The 16,257-nt window shown below is 46.8% G+C and overlaps 1 protein-coding gene across 4 annotated transcripts in view; it reads left to right on the top strand.

Annotated features, from left to right (window-relative positions):
• Positions 1-16,257, top strand: part of LOC129384665 (uncharacterized) — a 173,030-nt gene that overhangs the window by 107,844 nt on the left and 48,929 nt on the right. For 3 of the 4 annotated variants that reach the window (XM_055070267.1, XM_055070265.2, XM_055070266.1), the window contains exon 6: positions 17-95. In XM_055070267.1, the coding sequence (XP_054926242.1) occupies positions 17-95 (79 nt within the window). Of the gene's footprint in view, positions 1-16; positions 96-166; positions 474-16,257 lie in introns of those variants that run through there. The other variant, XM_055070268.2, reaches the window with a different exon arrangement.

Below are 16,257 nucleotides of genomic sequence, written 5' to 3'. Positions count from 1 at the left end.
ATTCTTTACACGACAGGAACTAGGCAATGATCCTCGTGATACACCCCCGCTTGTCCCAGGATGCTTCCTGGAAGTGAAGGGAGAGGTAGCTAACGGTAAGTTATTTTGCTTCTAATTCAAGACTGTCGGTGACGTTAATTATTAAATACGTTTTTCTAATACTCAGCCCATTACCCGATGCGGCCAAAATAGTGTGTCCTAATTGTGATGCGGAAATTCGAATGGTTGCCTGATGGCGTAAGTCACAACTTTGAGCGAAATGTAAGGACATGAATTTGGACGCACTGTAGTCACCTGTCCGTGAGCGAGGATGCATTCTTTCCTTCCACACGAGCCATGAACCGATAAATGAAAGAAGCTGGCCGTCTGCTATTTGCACTTTCCAAAAGACTCATAAATCTTGAAAATATATATTCTTTACGTTCTCTTCAATTTTCAATGAAACTTTTTCAATAAATTGAGAAGTGTTTTAAGTATTTTCTGCTCGTAGTTGCTGACGGTCAGTGGAGCATTCTCTGTATATTTCAAAGAAAGATATGTTGGCAAGTGGGCGCTTGCTCTGGGGGTGAGCTGGCGGAATGGCTAAATCGCAATGAAAGTCATGGAGCCAACGTCATCGGAATTAAAAAATAGATACGCAGCGCTATAGTGTAAGATAGACAAGGAACATGCAACATAACCGCTTCTAACATGTGTCAATGATGGTTTCATTATAGTTGTGTTGTTTACGTACAATGTATCTTTGTTGATACTCGGTTTGCTATTCCAAAGGTTCAGCCCATCATCGGCTCCCACCTATTGTAATGGCCAACGCGATCGCGTCTTCCTTGCTTAAAGAAGTTGGTGCTGTGATAACAGTGCTGGTGGCGTACGAAAACGTAATGTGACGTGTATGGCTACCCCTGGTACCCTAGCGTCAGTAGAATAATTGCACAAACGCATTTTCCCGCACAAACACATATTTCAATAAATTCCTAAAAATGACAAAAGGCTAATAAAAGAACTTTAAATGCATCAATTTAATATATAAAACACCCTTTAGTCATGCAACCAGTACTGTCTGTTCATATCTGTGATTTACTAAAGTAACGTATGAACATTCAGATCCGTGACTACTGATCCAGAAAATACGTTTACAGTGCTGATGCACCTGACAGGAACGTCTTCGCTGGTATGGTGCGCACTCATTTATCACCAATGTGTAGCGGCAGCGACGCACTTGATGACGTGTCTAATACGACATCTCTTCGCCCTTGTTGAGTTGCAGCACAAACGCAATCGTGGCAATTGGTTGTAGTGCCAAGAGCCGGAACATATTTGGCCTCCCGAACAGGGACGGCTTTGGCTAGGTCCTGCAGTAGGGCGTCGATGGTCAGTATCGCAAACACCTGACCTGTCTCATGTTCTCGTGCTGCTGGGGACCAGCGGTGACCTTTGAACCGAGGATCAACGCTTCGCTGAGCCTGGTGCTCGGACGGGAAGTATCTGCTTCACCAAAGTATTAGGGCGCAACGCAGCCTGGCGGTCCACGGCCATACTCTTGACGAGAAACGCTGCACTATAGCTACATCGTTCCTCGATCTGCACGCCCGTCTGGCTCGCAGCCAAGATGGCGTCTCCACCGCACTCTCCCTTCGAGGCACTACCTCGTCTTCGTGCTCGTTGCTGTTTTCTTCAGCGTTTGCTATTACCGGCTGTTGCTGTCCTTCTTGCTCCTTTCTTGCTTTTTTTTGCATATTAGGTGTCACTCCTAATAATTTCCACCTACTTTCGTGCTTTCGTTCCGGAAGATTTCACTCACACTCCCCTTCACTTCACCTATTGTGCACTGACACTACACTTCACGACCCAACCTATACATTACGTAAGTGAAGAATAAGTCCCAACAACACGTCTCGGGCATCTACGATACGAGACCTTTTAACTGGAACCATATACATTTGTGTGGAATAAAACGACTATAATATTTTTCTATGAAAAGCGACTCCAAAAACGGCACTGTACTCTCACGATTATGACATCTTGTAAGTAGAAAGTTCTTAGCTCTTCCGATAAAACACTACATAAAACAAAACTTTTTCTCATGTCGTGCACAATCAGACCGATGGCTCTGGATGCTTTATTCTCAATGACCACTGGGGTCTGTGGTTTCCGTATCGATATAGATAATCATTTCATTCTTCTCGAGACGATTGGGGCTTTTGCACCCACGCCGGCATGCACTTCAAAGGATATTGATGTTCTTTTTATCCAAAAATTTATCTCGTCACTGTGACATACCCTATTTCTTCGTTCAACTTCCCAACCCTATTTTACTTCCAGCGTTCCTTGCGTCGCCTTCTGACATCTGTCAGGAGACTGCGCAAACTGCTTGATATCAGTCTCCATAGCTGACCATAAAATTATTATACCACTCTTCCCGTAGCCTCTGGGGTGTTTCACTCTAGGGTGTTTCACTAGATCCGTGCCAAGTGCATGTCCTTTGACTGATCTTTGTGAACTCATTGGCGCCAGTAGTTGTCGCGTGTCTGTTTCATTGGTGGCTCTGACACCCCCAAATATTCATTTGCAATCCTTCTGAAACTTATACAGGGACAATCCCTTCATACATAGCATCCATTGTCCTTGCTTTTTCAAGCGGCACACCAACGTCCTGTCCACTTCATCATGTTTTTCAGGTTAATCCGCCCTTACACAAAGGGCTATGTCGGCAAGTGTTGCTAAAGGTGCAAGTCTATTTTTTTTTCGTGTTTCATTTTTTTGTCGCCTAATATAGTTGATAATTTTTTTAAGAGTAGTGCTTATTTTTTCACTTTCTCGGCCTCTGCGGCGAGGTTACGCTTCACCGGGCTTTTTGTGTTTGTCGTGCGTAAATTCAAGAGGCCATCTGGTTCATCCACTGTTCTGATTCCTTCTACATTCCCAAGAATCACGTCATAAAACACTTATTCGAGGAACTTGGCTTCAGTCCATCCCCAATGACAGGACGTCTATAATATTCTTGGGGGAGGGGTTACTGGCATTCGCTTTAGCATCCATTACCATCCGAATCGCTGCTTCTGTACCGGCGAGTTCTCCTTCAGGTATCAGAGATTGCCTGATCAGAACATTTGAGTCTGTAGTACCGAAATTATTGTCGCTGTACAATTCCTACCACAAGTAGCATTAGTTGTTCCGTTATTAGAAAGCTCTGCACGTCACGACTGTACATATTTTTCCACGAGAGGCCTTCGCTTCAGTTTGCTTCGTTCGAAAAAAAAAAAAGAAAACCTTTTGGCTTTGACTATGAAAGCTCTCCTGCTCTCCGCCTTCGAAAGGTAGGCAACTGTGGTATGCCCATTGCGTCTGCACAAATCGCATTTAAGCAACACCCACAAGCTTCAGTTTGCTTCGTTTCTAAAAAAAAGAAAACCTTTTGGCTTCGACTATGAAAGCTTTCCTGCTCTCCGCCTTCGAAAGGTAGGTAACTGTGGTCTGCCCATTGCGTCTGCACAAATCGCATTTAAGCAACACCCACAAGCATGACCTAGGGGACAACTCATAACATGATGATGCATAGCTCCACACAAGCAACGGTTTATGCTTTTTATTTGATACTCAATCCTGTCTCTCTCACATCTCGTACATTATTATCTTGTTTTGACCCCTGCCAAGTTCTTCTGACGTGGAGGTTCAAAATAGTGCGATACATACTCTGATAACTTAACTAGAGCCTTCATGTAGTGCTCCTTAAAATAAATGGAACTCCATCATAACATTACTATACGAAGTGTTCGGAATCATTCAGTCTATCACATTCACGAATGTATTCCCTATTAATCTCAGATTTAACCGAATCCCAAATAGTAGGAGATTCAAGCAGCAGATTGCTGACCCGTCTTGTTCTCTTTTGGCTTAGAACTTTGGAATTCCTCCTTGAAACTTTTGGTGGGCAGCCTAAAGCGTGTTAAAAGGGCCAGCTTCTCCTTGTGAAAATCAATGAAATCTCTATTTGGCATGCGGCTGGACACGGCCAATGCTAATTTCGTAAGGAGCATGCTAGATTTCATCGCCCAATCCTTCTGCCACCCTAGCGCAATCATCATATGCTAAAATCACTGAAGCTATGCGTCTAGGTCATCCGGCCTTTCGTCGAACTAGGCGAATAACGACTCAAGACACGCCTTCGCCACCCCCTGATGTGCGTCATCTAATCTTCTAACTTCCGCGTCCGCTGTACTTGTATTTAGGCATCAATGCTGTTTAAATTTAATGAGCTCTTTTTCCATAACCTCATTTCTATAAGCACGCTCATAAATAGCTTTCGCCATATCACCAGCTGCTTTAGCTTTATCTTCCTTCCCTATATCTCACGCAGCCAGACGTTGTTTTTTCCAAATACGCGTATCTTCCTTATTGTTTAACTTCAATATATACTCTGTTGACGTGCCTGCTACGGTCACGGTAGCCATCACGCGTGAGAGATACATTTTGTTGCCGAAGACATACTGAGGCACGAGTCGAACATAAAGAGATCCTGGCAGGCTCGTCAACGTTGATACACGCCTGGTACGTTTGCTTGTGCCAACAGAATGAATATCCGAGCACAATTTTCGGCACAAGCACAAGATTCGTTAAACAACAGAGTACACTACAAGAACTTCAGAATGCATCAAGTTAGCCTGTAAAACACTCCTTAGCCATGCATCCAGTCGTATCTCTATAAGTCCGGCAGATGCTCATCGCTTATGAATACATCTGACATCAATGATAAGTTATATCTGGATGCTTAGACCCATGCCACCCACTTCATGACGATTTCAGTACCGATGCGTCTGAAAGGGAACGTTGCCATGGGTATGGTCTGTGGTCCTGCTTCGTCGTTGTCCGGTGGTAGCGTCTCACTTGACCTGTCGAAAACAACGTCACTTGGTGCTTGTCGCACCGCGGCGCATCGGCAATCACGCCGTGTCGTGGTCCTGCCCCGCACTGGACCAGCTTTGGCCTCGCACACACCGCGCGACTCAATTGGGCTAGCAACAGCGCGTCCACGGCCAGCGTCGCAAGTACTGACGTTTTCCGATTACCTGGGTAGCTCGGGAGAAGCGGCTGTTCTGGAACGGAAGATGAGCGCCTCACGGAGCCTTCACCTCGATGTTGGGGTGAAACTCAGCCTGGTGCTCCATGTCTGTCTTCTGCAATAGCACTGCACGCCGGCCACTTTACTCGTACGCATCCATGCACGTACCGGTCTGCCCATATGCAAAGGTGGCCTTTCCGCCGTGTTCTTCCTTCCACGCGATATTTCGTCTTCTTCCTCTTTTCATGGCTGTTTTCCTTCCTCTGTTTGCTCCCCCGGTATGTTGGCGTCGGTCTTAATCATCGCTTTTTCACATACTACTTGTCGCTTCTGATAGGTTACCTGCATTTTGAAGAAACATTTTAAAATACTGTTTGTTGAATATTAGCATGCCAAATATAGTTTATTATTGAGCATGCAAATACAATATTCAACTCATTCCAAACATTATAACGGTCGTGCTACTCACGCATACCAAAACTAAATAAATAATTTTCAGACTTATCTGCAATAATAATTTTCTTTGGCATATATAATTTTATATCCTATTGCAGTTCTATGGCAAACTGTTCATTTAAATGCACGCTGTTTTACGGACTATAGTTGCGGAAAATCATTAAATCTCACGCACTTGATGAACGGCAGCTCTGTGAAATATGGTTGCACAAACTGATAAAAACGAAGCGGGTTTGGCTTCTTTTTAAAAGAAGCAGCCCACCTACCATGCAACCAATCGGCTCAAATAAAAGAAACCGAAACTATCTAATACACCGATGACAGTGGTTTATACTGGCCAATAATCTATGAAAAGCAGTTAACGAATGTCGAAATCAGCGCGAAATTATACGCCATGTGCTGTGAAACAGTGACGGGAATGCTGCAGCGTTAAGAAAAATGCTTTATGTTTCGTAGTTGGCGGATAAAAGTAGATGCTTACAATTAAAGGATGCGTTACGTGACTTCGGAGAGGAGGTTATAGTTTGGAGTTTCTATAACGATACTTAAGATAGATATGATCGCAAAAGTAAATATTTGACAGCATGTAATAAATAACGGCGTACATAAGATAGTTTCAGCTCATCAGGGACTGCCTATATTTACTAAAATACACTATTAGAATCTAGGGAAAACAAGGGGAAGGCGGGACATGGAAATTCAAGACGAAGGCGACATATGCTTTCCTCGCCACAGTATATATAGGTGGGGTTCTTCTAAAGGGGAGAGGGTGTAGGGCGGGTGAGTGCGGCAACGTATGACTTAGAGACTGCATGAGCACAAAATCCGGCATACCACAGGAGGTCCATATCGACCACTGGTAGGAAAATTCTCTTCCGTATGCAATCAAAAGTGAAGTGCTTCAATGTCATGCGCATTCTAAGAACGTAGCGCTTATCTGACAGAACTGCCCTAAAAGTAATGTTGCTCATGAACGACTTTATGCCTTCTGAAAGAGATGAGTCGCCAGGTTTACTGAAGCGTACGAACCTGCTCTTGGATTAAAACAGTCAACAGTGTGACACAACTATTTTATATTGCCTTTTTTCAACCTCTAACAACTAACCATTTCTGTGTTTAACCACCATATTTATATGTGAAGCAAACAATTTCATTGCCCTCTCGTGGTTACAGCGTGGCTGTGTATATGGTAATCATACTTTGTTCACTATCATTCAGGAGCACTGTCACGACGAACTATGACTTGTCGTTCTTTAGATTGCATTTTATTTGCAGATATTTTGTTTCCGGAATAGACGCTACGTGATGCAAAGCACGTGGCAATGAGATATTGTGGTGCAAACCAAGTCTACCTTCTGTCATAAGCACATGACCCTTAGATGAGGCATCTGAGCCCTCCATTGTGCATGTGTTGTGTCAAGTTTTCGCTTCGATATCCCGCCTGGAATCTTCTTGAACGGCTCTAGCGCTGTTGTTCCCATTTGTATAATTGGGTGTCCTAAAATAAACAAGCATCATTCGTAGGGTTATGGCTGGTTGGCTCTCTTCTTCAGCCGTAGGCCGTGACACCACATTGGCGACTATGGTTATAGATTGTTCTAATTTTTTTCTGCAGGCGTTATCTCCCCTGTAGCCGTGCCGGTAACGTCATGAGTTTCCCTGGCCTTGCTCCACCCCCAGCATTTCTGCCTGCGCAAGGCCGCCCACCGGTTCCGTGGCCGCAATGGTTTCACATGTTTGAGACTTCTCTTCTGGCATCCGCAGCATTTGATTTACCGCCCGAACGACGCAAAACCCTCCTGTTACACAGCTCAGGAATTGAACGTCAGCCTATTTTCTTCACAATGCCATCCCAGGTTTCCGAACCCACGTCGCCGGTTTTCCACCGCGACAGCTTTCGGTGAAGTCAGAATGTCGCCCACTGCTCCATCATCATACGACCAAGCCATCGCTGTTTAACTCAGCATTTCGCCTGGGCAAGGAATGTTGCCGCGGAGCGTCATCGCTTCCGTCACCCTACAAAGCAACCAGGTGAATACAAACAAGAGTACGTCGTTCATTCACGAGAGCTTGCTTTTTTGTGTTCTTTTGTCGCCCTTGTTGACTGCCTCCGCAACCAGTTCTTAGAAGGCATCAGGTCAGAACACCTTCGTGAACGGTTGCTTCTGGAAGGTTCATCGCTCTCTATTTCGTGCGCCATGCTTCTGGCAAAACAGTTGGAGTGGGCCGCTCGGCAAGTTCGAGAGCTTGCTCCTGGGCACGTTCAGCAGGTAACTTCCCGAGGTGTTCGGCATACAGGGGGTACAAAGCGGCCGCTGTCGTCTCCGCATTGGTCTGTTTCCCCTGAGTGCTCTCGCGACACGAACAAGACGTCACCGCAGCGTTTTGGCTGCGGTTCCCACCAGCACTATTCCTCGTCATCCTCCTGTGCAGCACAATGTTAGCGCTGTTTTCACTAGGCTTGCCTTGGGCACCTCCGCTTAGTCTGTAAAAAGTGACACCGTCATTCCACCGTTGCAGTCCATGAAGTCGACTGCCAGGACTCGTCCTACGATGCTGAAAGTTTAAGCGTCCTTGCCGTGGTATGTCCCTCTAGAGCCGCCATTTGCATTGACAATTTCGTCGCCGGCAAGTTTTTGAAGTCTCTTATCGACCCTGGATTGCTTGTTTCCATCCTGGAAGAAAACCTTTTCCAGCAGCGTTTTGTTGAAGAGTCACCCTTTTCCGCGCAGCGACTGAAGTTTCTTTCTCGATTATGCTAAGCCCTCCATTTCAGCACGTGTTTCCTTCTTCACGGAAGCCACGTTCCAGGAACACATGGCTTACATCCTGTTCTACGTTGCGCCGAAAGGTGCATCCATACTCGCAATTGATGCGAACAAGGCTTTGGACCTGCACTTTAAAGGGTCGTCATTGCATTGCTTCGAGACGTCCACCATGTCAGTGACACCGCACGTGGACCAGCTATCAGGCCCGCGCCACATTTCACCACCCAATACTCTTCAGAAGACCCTGCCTAGTGAGTTCGGCTCCACCTTCGCCCCAGGCGTTGGTCTCGCCAAGGGTTTCCTCCCTCGGATCAAGATCCGACTCACGGTGCCTGCTGCGGCATCGACACTTTGGCGCCTCAGGCTGACACTCCGACTTCAAGTATCAGAAGATCTCCATCGGTTGGAAGAATCGGATGTCATCGACCACGTTAATGTCTCGGCATAGGTGTCCCCCGTCGTCGTGGTAAGGAAGAAGGACGGCGGCATTTGACTCTAAGGGGAGCTCCCGGAATTCAAAGGGCAGTCGTCGCCGACAACCTCAAAATGAAGAGCTTCTGAGTAGCCTCGTTGGTGCCACTACTTTCTCCAAGCTGGATCTGGCATCCCCCTACCACCAGGCTCTGCTGCATCCCGAAAGCCTTAACTTGACAGTATTCGTGACTCATGATGGACTCTTCCGTTTCAACCGGGTATGCTTTGGGCTGGTGCCTGCTCACGCAGCCTTCCAACTGTTGATATCTAAAATTCCCAAAGGGAGTTCCGGTGTTCTTTTCTACATGGACGATATTATTTTGTTCAGAAAGACCGAGCTAGAGCACCCAACGAACTTGGCCGCTGTTTTCAAGGCAGTTGGAAAATCAAGGCAGTTCGACTCAAGCTTAACAAGTGCACCTTTCGCGTTCGAGACTTGTCTTCGTTGGCCACAAGGTCGCCATCGAAGGCACCTCACTGCTGTCAGCTCCCACTGACGCCGCTGGTTTGCGTTCGTTTCTTGGCCTAGTGGAGCAGTGCAAGTTTGTTCCCTGCTTTGCTGGAGTCGTGCTTCTGATGCGCTTACGGCTTCAGCAGAATCAACCCTTCATCCGAAGTGTTGCCGTCGACGCTAGTTTTTGGAAGGTCAAGTTTCTGTTGGCATCCAGGAAAATACTTCAGATGTTTAAGCCCACTTCTCAAGTGGTTGTCTCTTTGGATGCTTCTGAGTGCGGCATGAGCGCCGTTCTCCGACAAATGGATGGGCGCCAGCTACGCACAGTCGCCTTCGCATCTCGCACAATCTCCCCAGCAGAGAGGAAGTATGCAGTTGGTGATCGCGCGTGAGCGCGCACGCGCGTGCGTCAGGGCCTCGCGTGTTGGCACACATGCCTTTAGGGGGGGGCTTTACATTTCGTACGGACCACTAAGCTTTGGTCTCCCTTATGTCTTCTCAAGGCTCAGAAAGACGCCCCCTTCGCATCACGAGCTGCTCAGAGCGTGTTCTGCACCACAACTCTACGGTAAAATACCGCAAGGGGTCAGAGAAAAAATTTACGTATGCAATGTCCAGCCTTCTAGTGCCTGTTTCGCAGGAACATGCTTCGTTTAACGAACAGGTCGTGTCTCCAATCGCTCCACCCTGCCTCACCAAAGACTAGTTCCAGTAGTCCCTGCATGAAGATGCTACCTTGGAGCAAGTCAAGGCTTACGTCGCATCATCTTGGCCTCCCCACAAGTCCCTCTCTTTCTCCCTCTCTTCATCCCTATACCCCCTTCCCCCAGCGAAGGGTAGCAAACCGGACGTGCGTCTTGTTAACCTCCCTGCCTTTCCTGTCTTCTATCTGTCTCTCTCTCTCTTGGATGAGCTTCAGCCATTTTTCGCCGTGCGCGAAGTACTGTCTGTGGTCAATGACCTGCTTTTGCGTTCCGAACGGCTCTTCATTGGTCCTTCCCTTACCCCACAGATCGTTTCATTCGCGCACAAAGCCAACCCTGGGATTGTTCGCATCAAGGCGCGACCATGAGAGATGTTTTGGTGGCCTGGCATGGACAAACAAGTGCAAATTGCATTCCAGAACATTATAGTCAGCAAGGCTGCAGACAAGAGTACCAAGACTGCAGTAAATCCGCTGCAACCTGTGCCCCTGCCAAAGCATTCATGCCAGAAGGCCGCCATCAACATCGTCAGCCCCATGGAAATAGCACCGCATAACTGCAGGTTCGGTATTGCCATCGTAGATAGCTTTTCCATGTGGCCTGAAGCACAGTTTTGCAGCGAGGTGTCGTCGCGCACGGTGACGATCATTCCGCTCTCAGTATTTTGTCGAGAGGCCTACTCCGAAGAGATTGCGTGTGACAATGGGTCTCAGTACTGTTCCCGACAATTCAACCAGTTCCTAAAGGATCGTGTCATATGCCTCTCACACTCTTCACTGTATTACCCCCCAGTCAATGAACGTGTAGAACGATTCATCAGTGTTTTCAAGAACTTTGTGCAGACAGCTTTGCTGGCACATCGACCACTCTGCCCAGCGGTCATCGATTACTTTGGCATCAACCAGTGCACAGCACACGCGACCACAGAAGTCGCCCTGGCTCTGTTGCTGCTTAGAAGGCTGCCGAGGACATCCATGGATGTCGTCAGGCACTAGTCTTCCTTCTCCAGGGACCTAGCTGCCGAGCTCTGTCAGCTGCGTCGTCGGGTGAAGGATAAGCAAGAGAGCAGCAAGGAGCTCAGAGATTTTCGTCGAGTCATTAAGAAGACTAGCGTCGCAGTTGGTGACTTCCTCCGGCTGAGGAAACCCTCAGTCCTCTTCAAGGGAGACTCCTCGTTTGGCAGTCCCCACATAGTGCTGGAGGACAGCGGCCAGCCCTCTTTCTCCCTCGATGATGGCAGTAACTGCAATATACTCAAGCGTGATAAAGCCCCTTCGGGTCCCCATACTCGGCATCCAGAGGAGACCTGGAAGGTGCAAGAATCTAGTACACCGAGGTTCCCGTGACCGGTGAACTCTGGGCTACCAGCTGCTCGTTAGGCATCTCAAGCGGCGATTGCGTCTCTGCCTGCTCCTGTGGCCACTGGTGCTGCTCGAGACCAAGACATGCGCGAGCCGCAAGCAGGTGCACCTCTTCCTGCTGTTGTGGCCCATCGGCCTGCTTCCGACCCCGACCCCCCTTAACCACAACCGGGTCGGGCTCCTGTTCGCGTCCAGCCGCCACGGACAAGACAACCTTCGAATTGTTATGGCGACTATGCATGACTACTCTGATAATTTTTTTTTTCTAGTTCCTTTGCATAATTTGTATAGATTTTTTTTTCTAGGAAGAGAATGGAGTTTTCATGGGTTTTGTATATAGAATTTGTAATTGCGCTGAGTGTACTTGCGTTAAACGATGTTCCTTTGTTGTTGATTAGGCACCGTTTCTCGTTGCCTTCTCTTTCCCTTATGAGCGTGGGTTCTTATTGTACAAAGTACCTTGCAGTACTAACCCACTAATAGCTTACTAAACTACCGAAACATTTAGGGGGGAATATGTTGTGTCGTTAGTTTTGGTTTCGATATTCTGTCTGGAAACCCTGTGAACGATTGGGGCTCTGTTTTTCCCGCGCATATATTTGGGTGTCATATAATAAAGGGGAATAATTTGTTGGGTTATTCCATGTTGGCTGCTTTCTTCGTCGGCCGTAGGCCGCGATACCACAACATGTCACACAGTACAGAGTGCAAATCGTTGTGTGGGGCACGTACGTTGCTAAAACAATCATATCAACATGCTACTGCTCACTAGCTAGTTATAAACTCTTTAGTCCTGCCTTGCGTGACTCAAATATTTTTTAAATATTTTGTCGTCGTACTTCTGCGTGATTCAATTCTTTCGTTGTATTTCCCCTAATATAACTTGCACCACCCTCGGTGCTTTTCCTTCACCCGCTCTCGTACAAGGTTGTTTTTCACCATTGCGATAATGTCTCTGATTAGTAACAGATCCGACGTAACGGCGCCTGCGCTAGAACACTGACTTCGTCACCACCAATTGGCATAATTATTATGAGCGACAAGATAGTATAATCAGTTACGACTTCCGTAAGTTTCAATTTATGGTTTGGCTATGTCCAGTGTTAGGGACAAAGAAAAGAAATAAGGGAATTCAATAGTGGGCTAAGTGGCTACGAAACGAGAGAACTTCTTAAAACGCTGCAATTGTCGCGACACACCTGTTCTCCCAAGATGGCATCCTTACGGTTGTTCCTGTACTCGTGGTCTTCACTGCATCGTGCACTCGGCTATGATACTGCGCGGCTAAGCACGAGGTCAGGCCATTAAATCCTGGCAGCGGAGACCATATATAGATGGGGGCGAAGTGCGAAAATGCTCATTTCCTGTGCATTGGGGGCACGTCAAGAATCCCCTAAAAATATAAATTAAATTATGGGGTTTTACGTGCCAAAACCACTTTCTGGTTATCAGGCACGCCGTAGTGGACGGCTCCGGAAATTTGGACCACCTGGGGATCTTTAACGTGCACCTAAATTTAGGTACACGGGTGTTTTCGCATTTCGCCTCCATCGAAATGCGGCTGCCATGGCCGGGAATCGATCCCGTGACCTCGTGCTCAGCAGCCGAGCACCATAGCCACTGAGCAACCACGGCGGGTAAGGATCCCCCAGTGGTCAAAATTATTTCCTGAGTCCCCCACTACGGGGTGCCTCATTACAAAATTTTGCTTTACGTCTTTCAGTTTTTTTTAGCTTTTTACTCAAGAATTCATTGGTTGCATCGTGCACTCCCAGTGTCGGTGCTGTGTTTGAGTACTTACAGGTTAGTGCACGTTACAAAGTAAATATAAGTGATTACAGTTAAGGTTACTTCGGTGAAATATACTGCCCGATGAAAATAACTCACAAATAACTAAAAAAGAATCCATGGCTTTTAGGATACTTTCGTCACAACTTTTATAAACGTTGCACAAATACAGTAAACAGAAAGAGCTGGCCGGGCTTTATTAGGGCGTACCCTGAGGATTTTCGCGCGCTCTTTTTCACTAAACAATATTTTCAAAATGTTTTCTACAATATCTCGCCTTCTTGCGAAGACATCAGCATCAACACTGCGAACTTGCTGCATGCGCGCGCTGGAAAGAAGGGCGGTGTTCTAACATAGTAATACCATTGTGCGCTGGAGTGTGGTTACATAATGTCGCTATGCTGTTTCTGGGTCCTCTATGAAGCGCAGTTCTTCATTTTCGCAGGGGCATGTAGAACGTGTTTCTTGAAGGGACGATGAAAATATGAAAATGAAATGCGGCAGCACCAATCTCGCAACGTACGTTGACGTTATTTGTTTAACATTAAAGCAACCTAGCGACACACCCTGTTTCAGTCGCGTAGACACGTCGGCAGCAGGGTTCCACTCTCGCGCTTCCTACATAACACGCTGCGCCATCTAGTGTTGCTACCGCGACGTCCAGGCGTGGCGTTGTGTGTATATGTATTTAGGCAAGGTTGTTGAAAGGTTGTCGAGAAAGGGGTCAGACAGGGAGACACAATCTCTCCGATACTATTCACTGCGTGCTTGGAAGAAGTGTACAGGCTATTAAACTGGGAAGGCTTAGGAGTAAAGATCGACGGCGAATATTTCAACAACCTTCCATTGGTCCATGGGTGGGGTTGATGATTAATATGCAAGAAGACAAAGATAATGATAAATAGCCGGGCAAATGAACAAGAGTTCAGGATCGCCAGTCGGCCCCTAGAGTCTGTGAAGGAGTACGCGTACCTATGTCAAATAATTACAGGGAACCCTGATCATGAGATGGAAATTCACAGAATAAAAATGGCTTTGATCACATACTGCAGAAATTGTCAGTCCCTGAGTGGAAGCATACCGTTATCATTGAAAAGGGAGGCATACAATCAGTGTTTATTACCAGTGCTGACATATGGGGTAGAGACTTGGAGACTGACAAAGAAGCTTGAGAACAAGTTATCAGCCGCGCAAAGAGCGATGGAACTAAGATTTCTAGGCATAATGCTAAGAGACAGAAAGAGAGCGGTTTGGATCAGAGAGAAAACGGGCATAGACGATATTCTTATTGACATCAAGAGAAAAAAATAAAGCTGGGCAGGTCATGTATTGTGCCGGTTAGGTAACCGTTCGACTATTAGGGTTACAGAATGGGTACCAAGAGAAGGGAAGCGCAATCGAGGACGACAGAAGAGTAGATGGAGCGATGAAATTAGGAAATTCGCGGGCGCTAGTTGGAATTGATTGGCGCAGGAGAGGGGTAATTGGATATCACAGGGAGATGCCTTCGTCCTTCAGTGGACATAAAGCAGGCTAATGACGATGACGGTAGGTTTGCAGTTGATTTCTTTGGTATTGCCACTGAACTCGAGGATGTGCCCGATTTATGTTTAGCGAGGACAAGGGGCAGGTCGTGGGTAATCTGTGACCAAAGTACAAAGTACATGAAGCAATTACTTTCTCGGAAATAAATAAGGTATCCAAATGCTCCGGAATGATATGAGCGTGAACTACAAGCTTCGCAACATTTAGCATGTTACCCTTGCATAACTGCAGATGCCACAACAAGTAAATTCAGCAATGTCGGTGGAAATGATCTTGAAAATGTGTGGGGGAAGAAAGGGAACGTGGAACAAACACAGTTTGTGTTATAAAGTGTTAAAACATGTCTTACGGACGCTAACATGTATGATTTCAATTGTTCCGAGAAAACTATCAGTTATACGGTGTTTATATTTTGTTGTGAAGGTCCTCAAAAGTATAATGTGTCGTAAAATGATTCTACTTTTAAAGGGATTAAAAGTACTACAAATAGCTACTTAAGCTCTGAAAAAATTGCAGCCTTGAAGGGGCCCTAAACCAACCCTCGATCTCGGTGAAGAAACATACTACATGGATGACATTCACTGCGGTGAATATCTCGGCCAATTTTGGACACTTTATGTGGCAATATAGCGGACTCCCTTACGCGGCTGTTATTGGCCCATAACTGACGTCAATCAAAAAGGGTGTTTGTATCAGTCCACTTCTTGTTATTCTTACTTTGTACATTCATTGACGAAGTTCAATAAATAGGCTGAAGTACGCGATAAAGTGCTTTCAAGTGTCGATAATAATTACGTACTTCCCGAAGAAGTCGACTATCGTCTGCTCCTGCTCAGCAGCGGCTGCCCCCGCAGGAGATGAACTTTGGCCAACATGCTTATCGGTGTCGTAGCCATCCGGTACCGCTAAATTTGACTGCTTTTGAGCGCTCAACTAGAACGGAACCATGCGAAACTTAACGTGAGAGAATACTCACACTTGCCAGCGCGCGCTTATTCGCGACGGATCCGGGTTAGACGCCTCGGCATACAAATTGATAGCGCCTAATACTCAAGTTCGACGTGGCTACTATGCCTAGGTCGAGCTGATCAACGACAAAGCCGTTACGCACCGCATAGCATGGCCAGACTTGATGCATACGAGGGCGAGCACGCACTCAAGCCTTGTGGTGCAGTAACTAAACGCCGCGCATACACACTAGGGCTGCGTATAGCCGTAATATGCTACGCAGTGTAGATAACGCGGCCACGGCAAGTCTGCTGTCTACGCGCACCCGGCTGGCTTAGGTCAACCTTATTTGGCTCGCGTATTGCGCGTCGTAGGCGCCAAAATCGGAAGTAGCGTCCATGTTAATATCGCACACGAAATTTGAAATACGCGCCACGGTGACATGCTGAAGGCAGGAGCGTTGTGAGCACGGCTCGCTCCGCAGTGTTCCTCGCAGTGCAAGACATTGAAGAAGGAGTGGAAGCACCGCAGACGGCGTGTTTGATTTCTCAATAGCTCTGCTTCCGCTGAACAAGCGGAAGTATCTATTGCGGCTAAGTACTTCTCAAACAGGCGGTTTTCACTTCAAATGCCTTTATCACATGGCGACTTTGAAAAAAATAAGTGCTTCAAGGCACCCATAGGCTACTTTCTTGTGTAT

Source organism: Dermacentor andersoni, chromosome 5 (genome assembly GCF_023375885.2).
Source record: "Dermacentor andersoni chromosome 5, qqDerAnde1_hic_scaffold, whole genome shotgun sequence".
Classification (NCBI taxonomy): domain Eukaryota; kingdom Metazoa; phylum Arthropoda; class Arachnida; order Ixodida; family Ixodidae; genus Dermacentor; species Dermacentor andersoni.
Note: the sequence above shows the minus strand (reverse complement) of the source record. Positions and strands in the feature narration are given on the sequence as shown.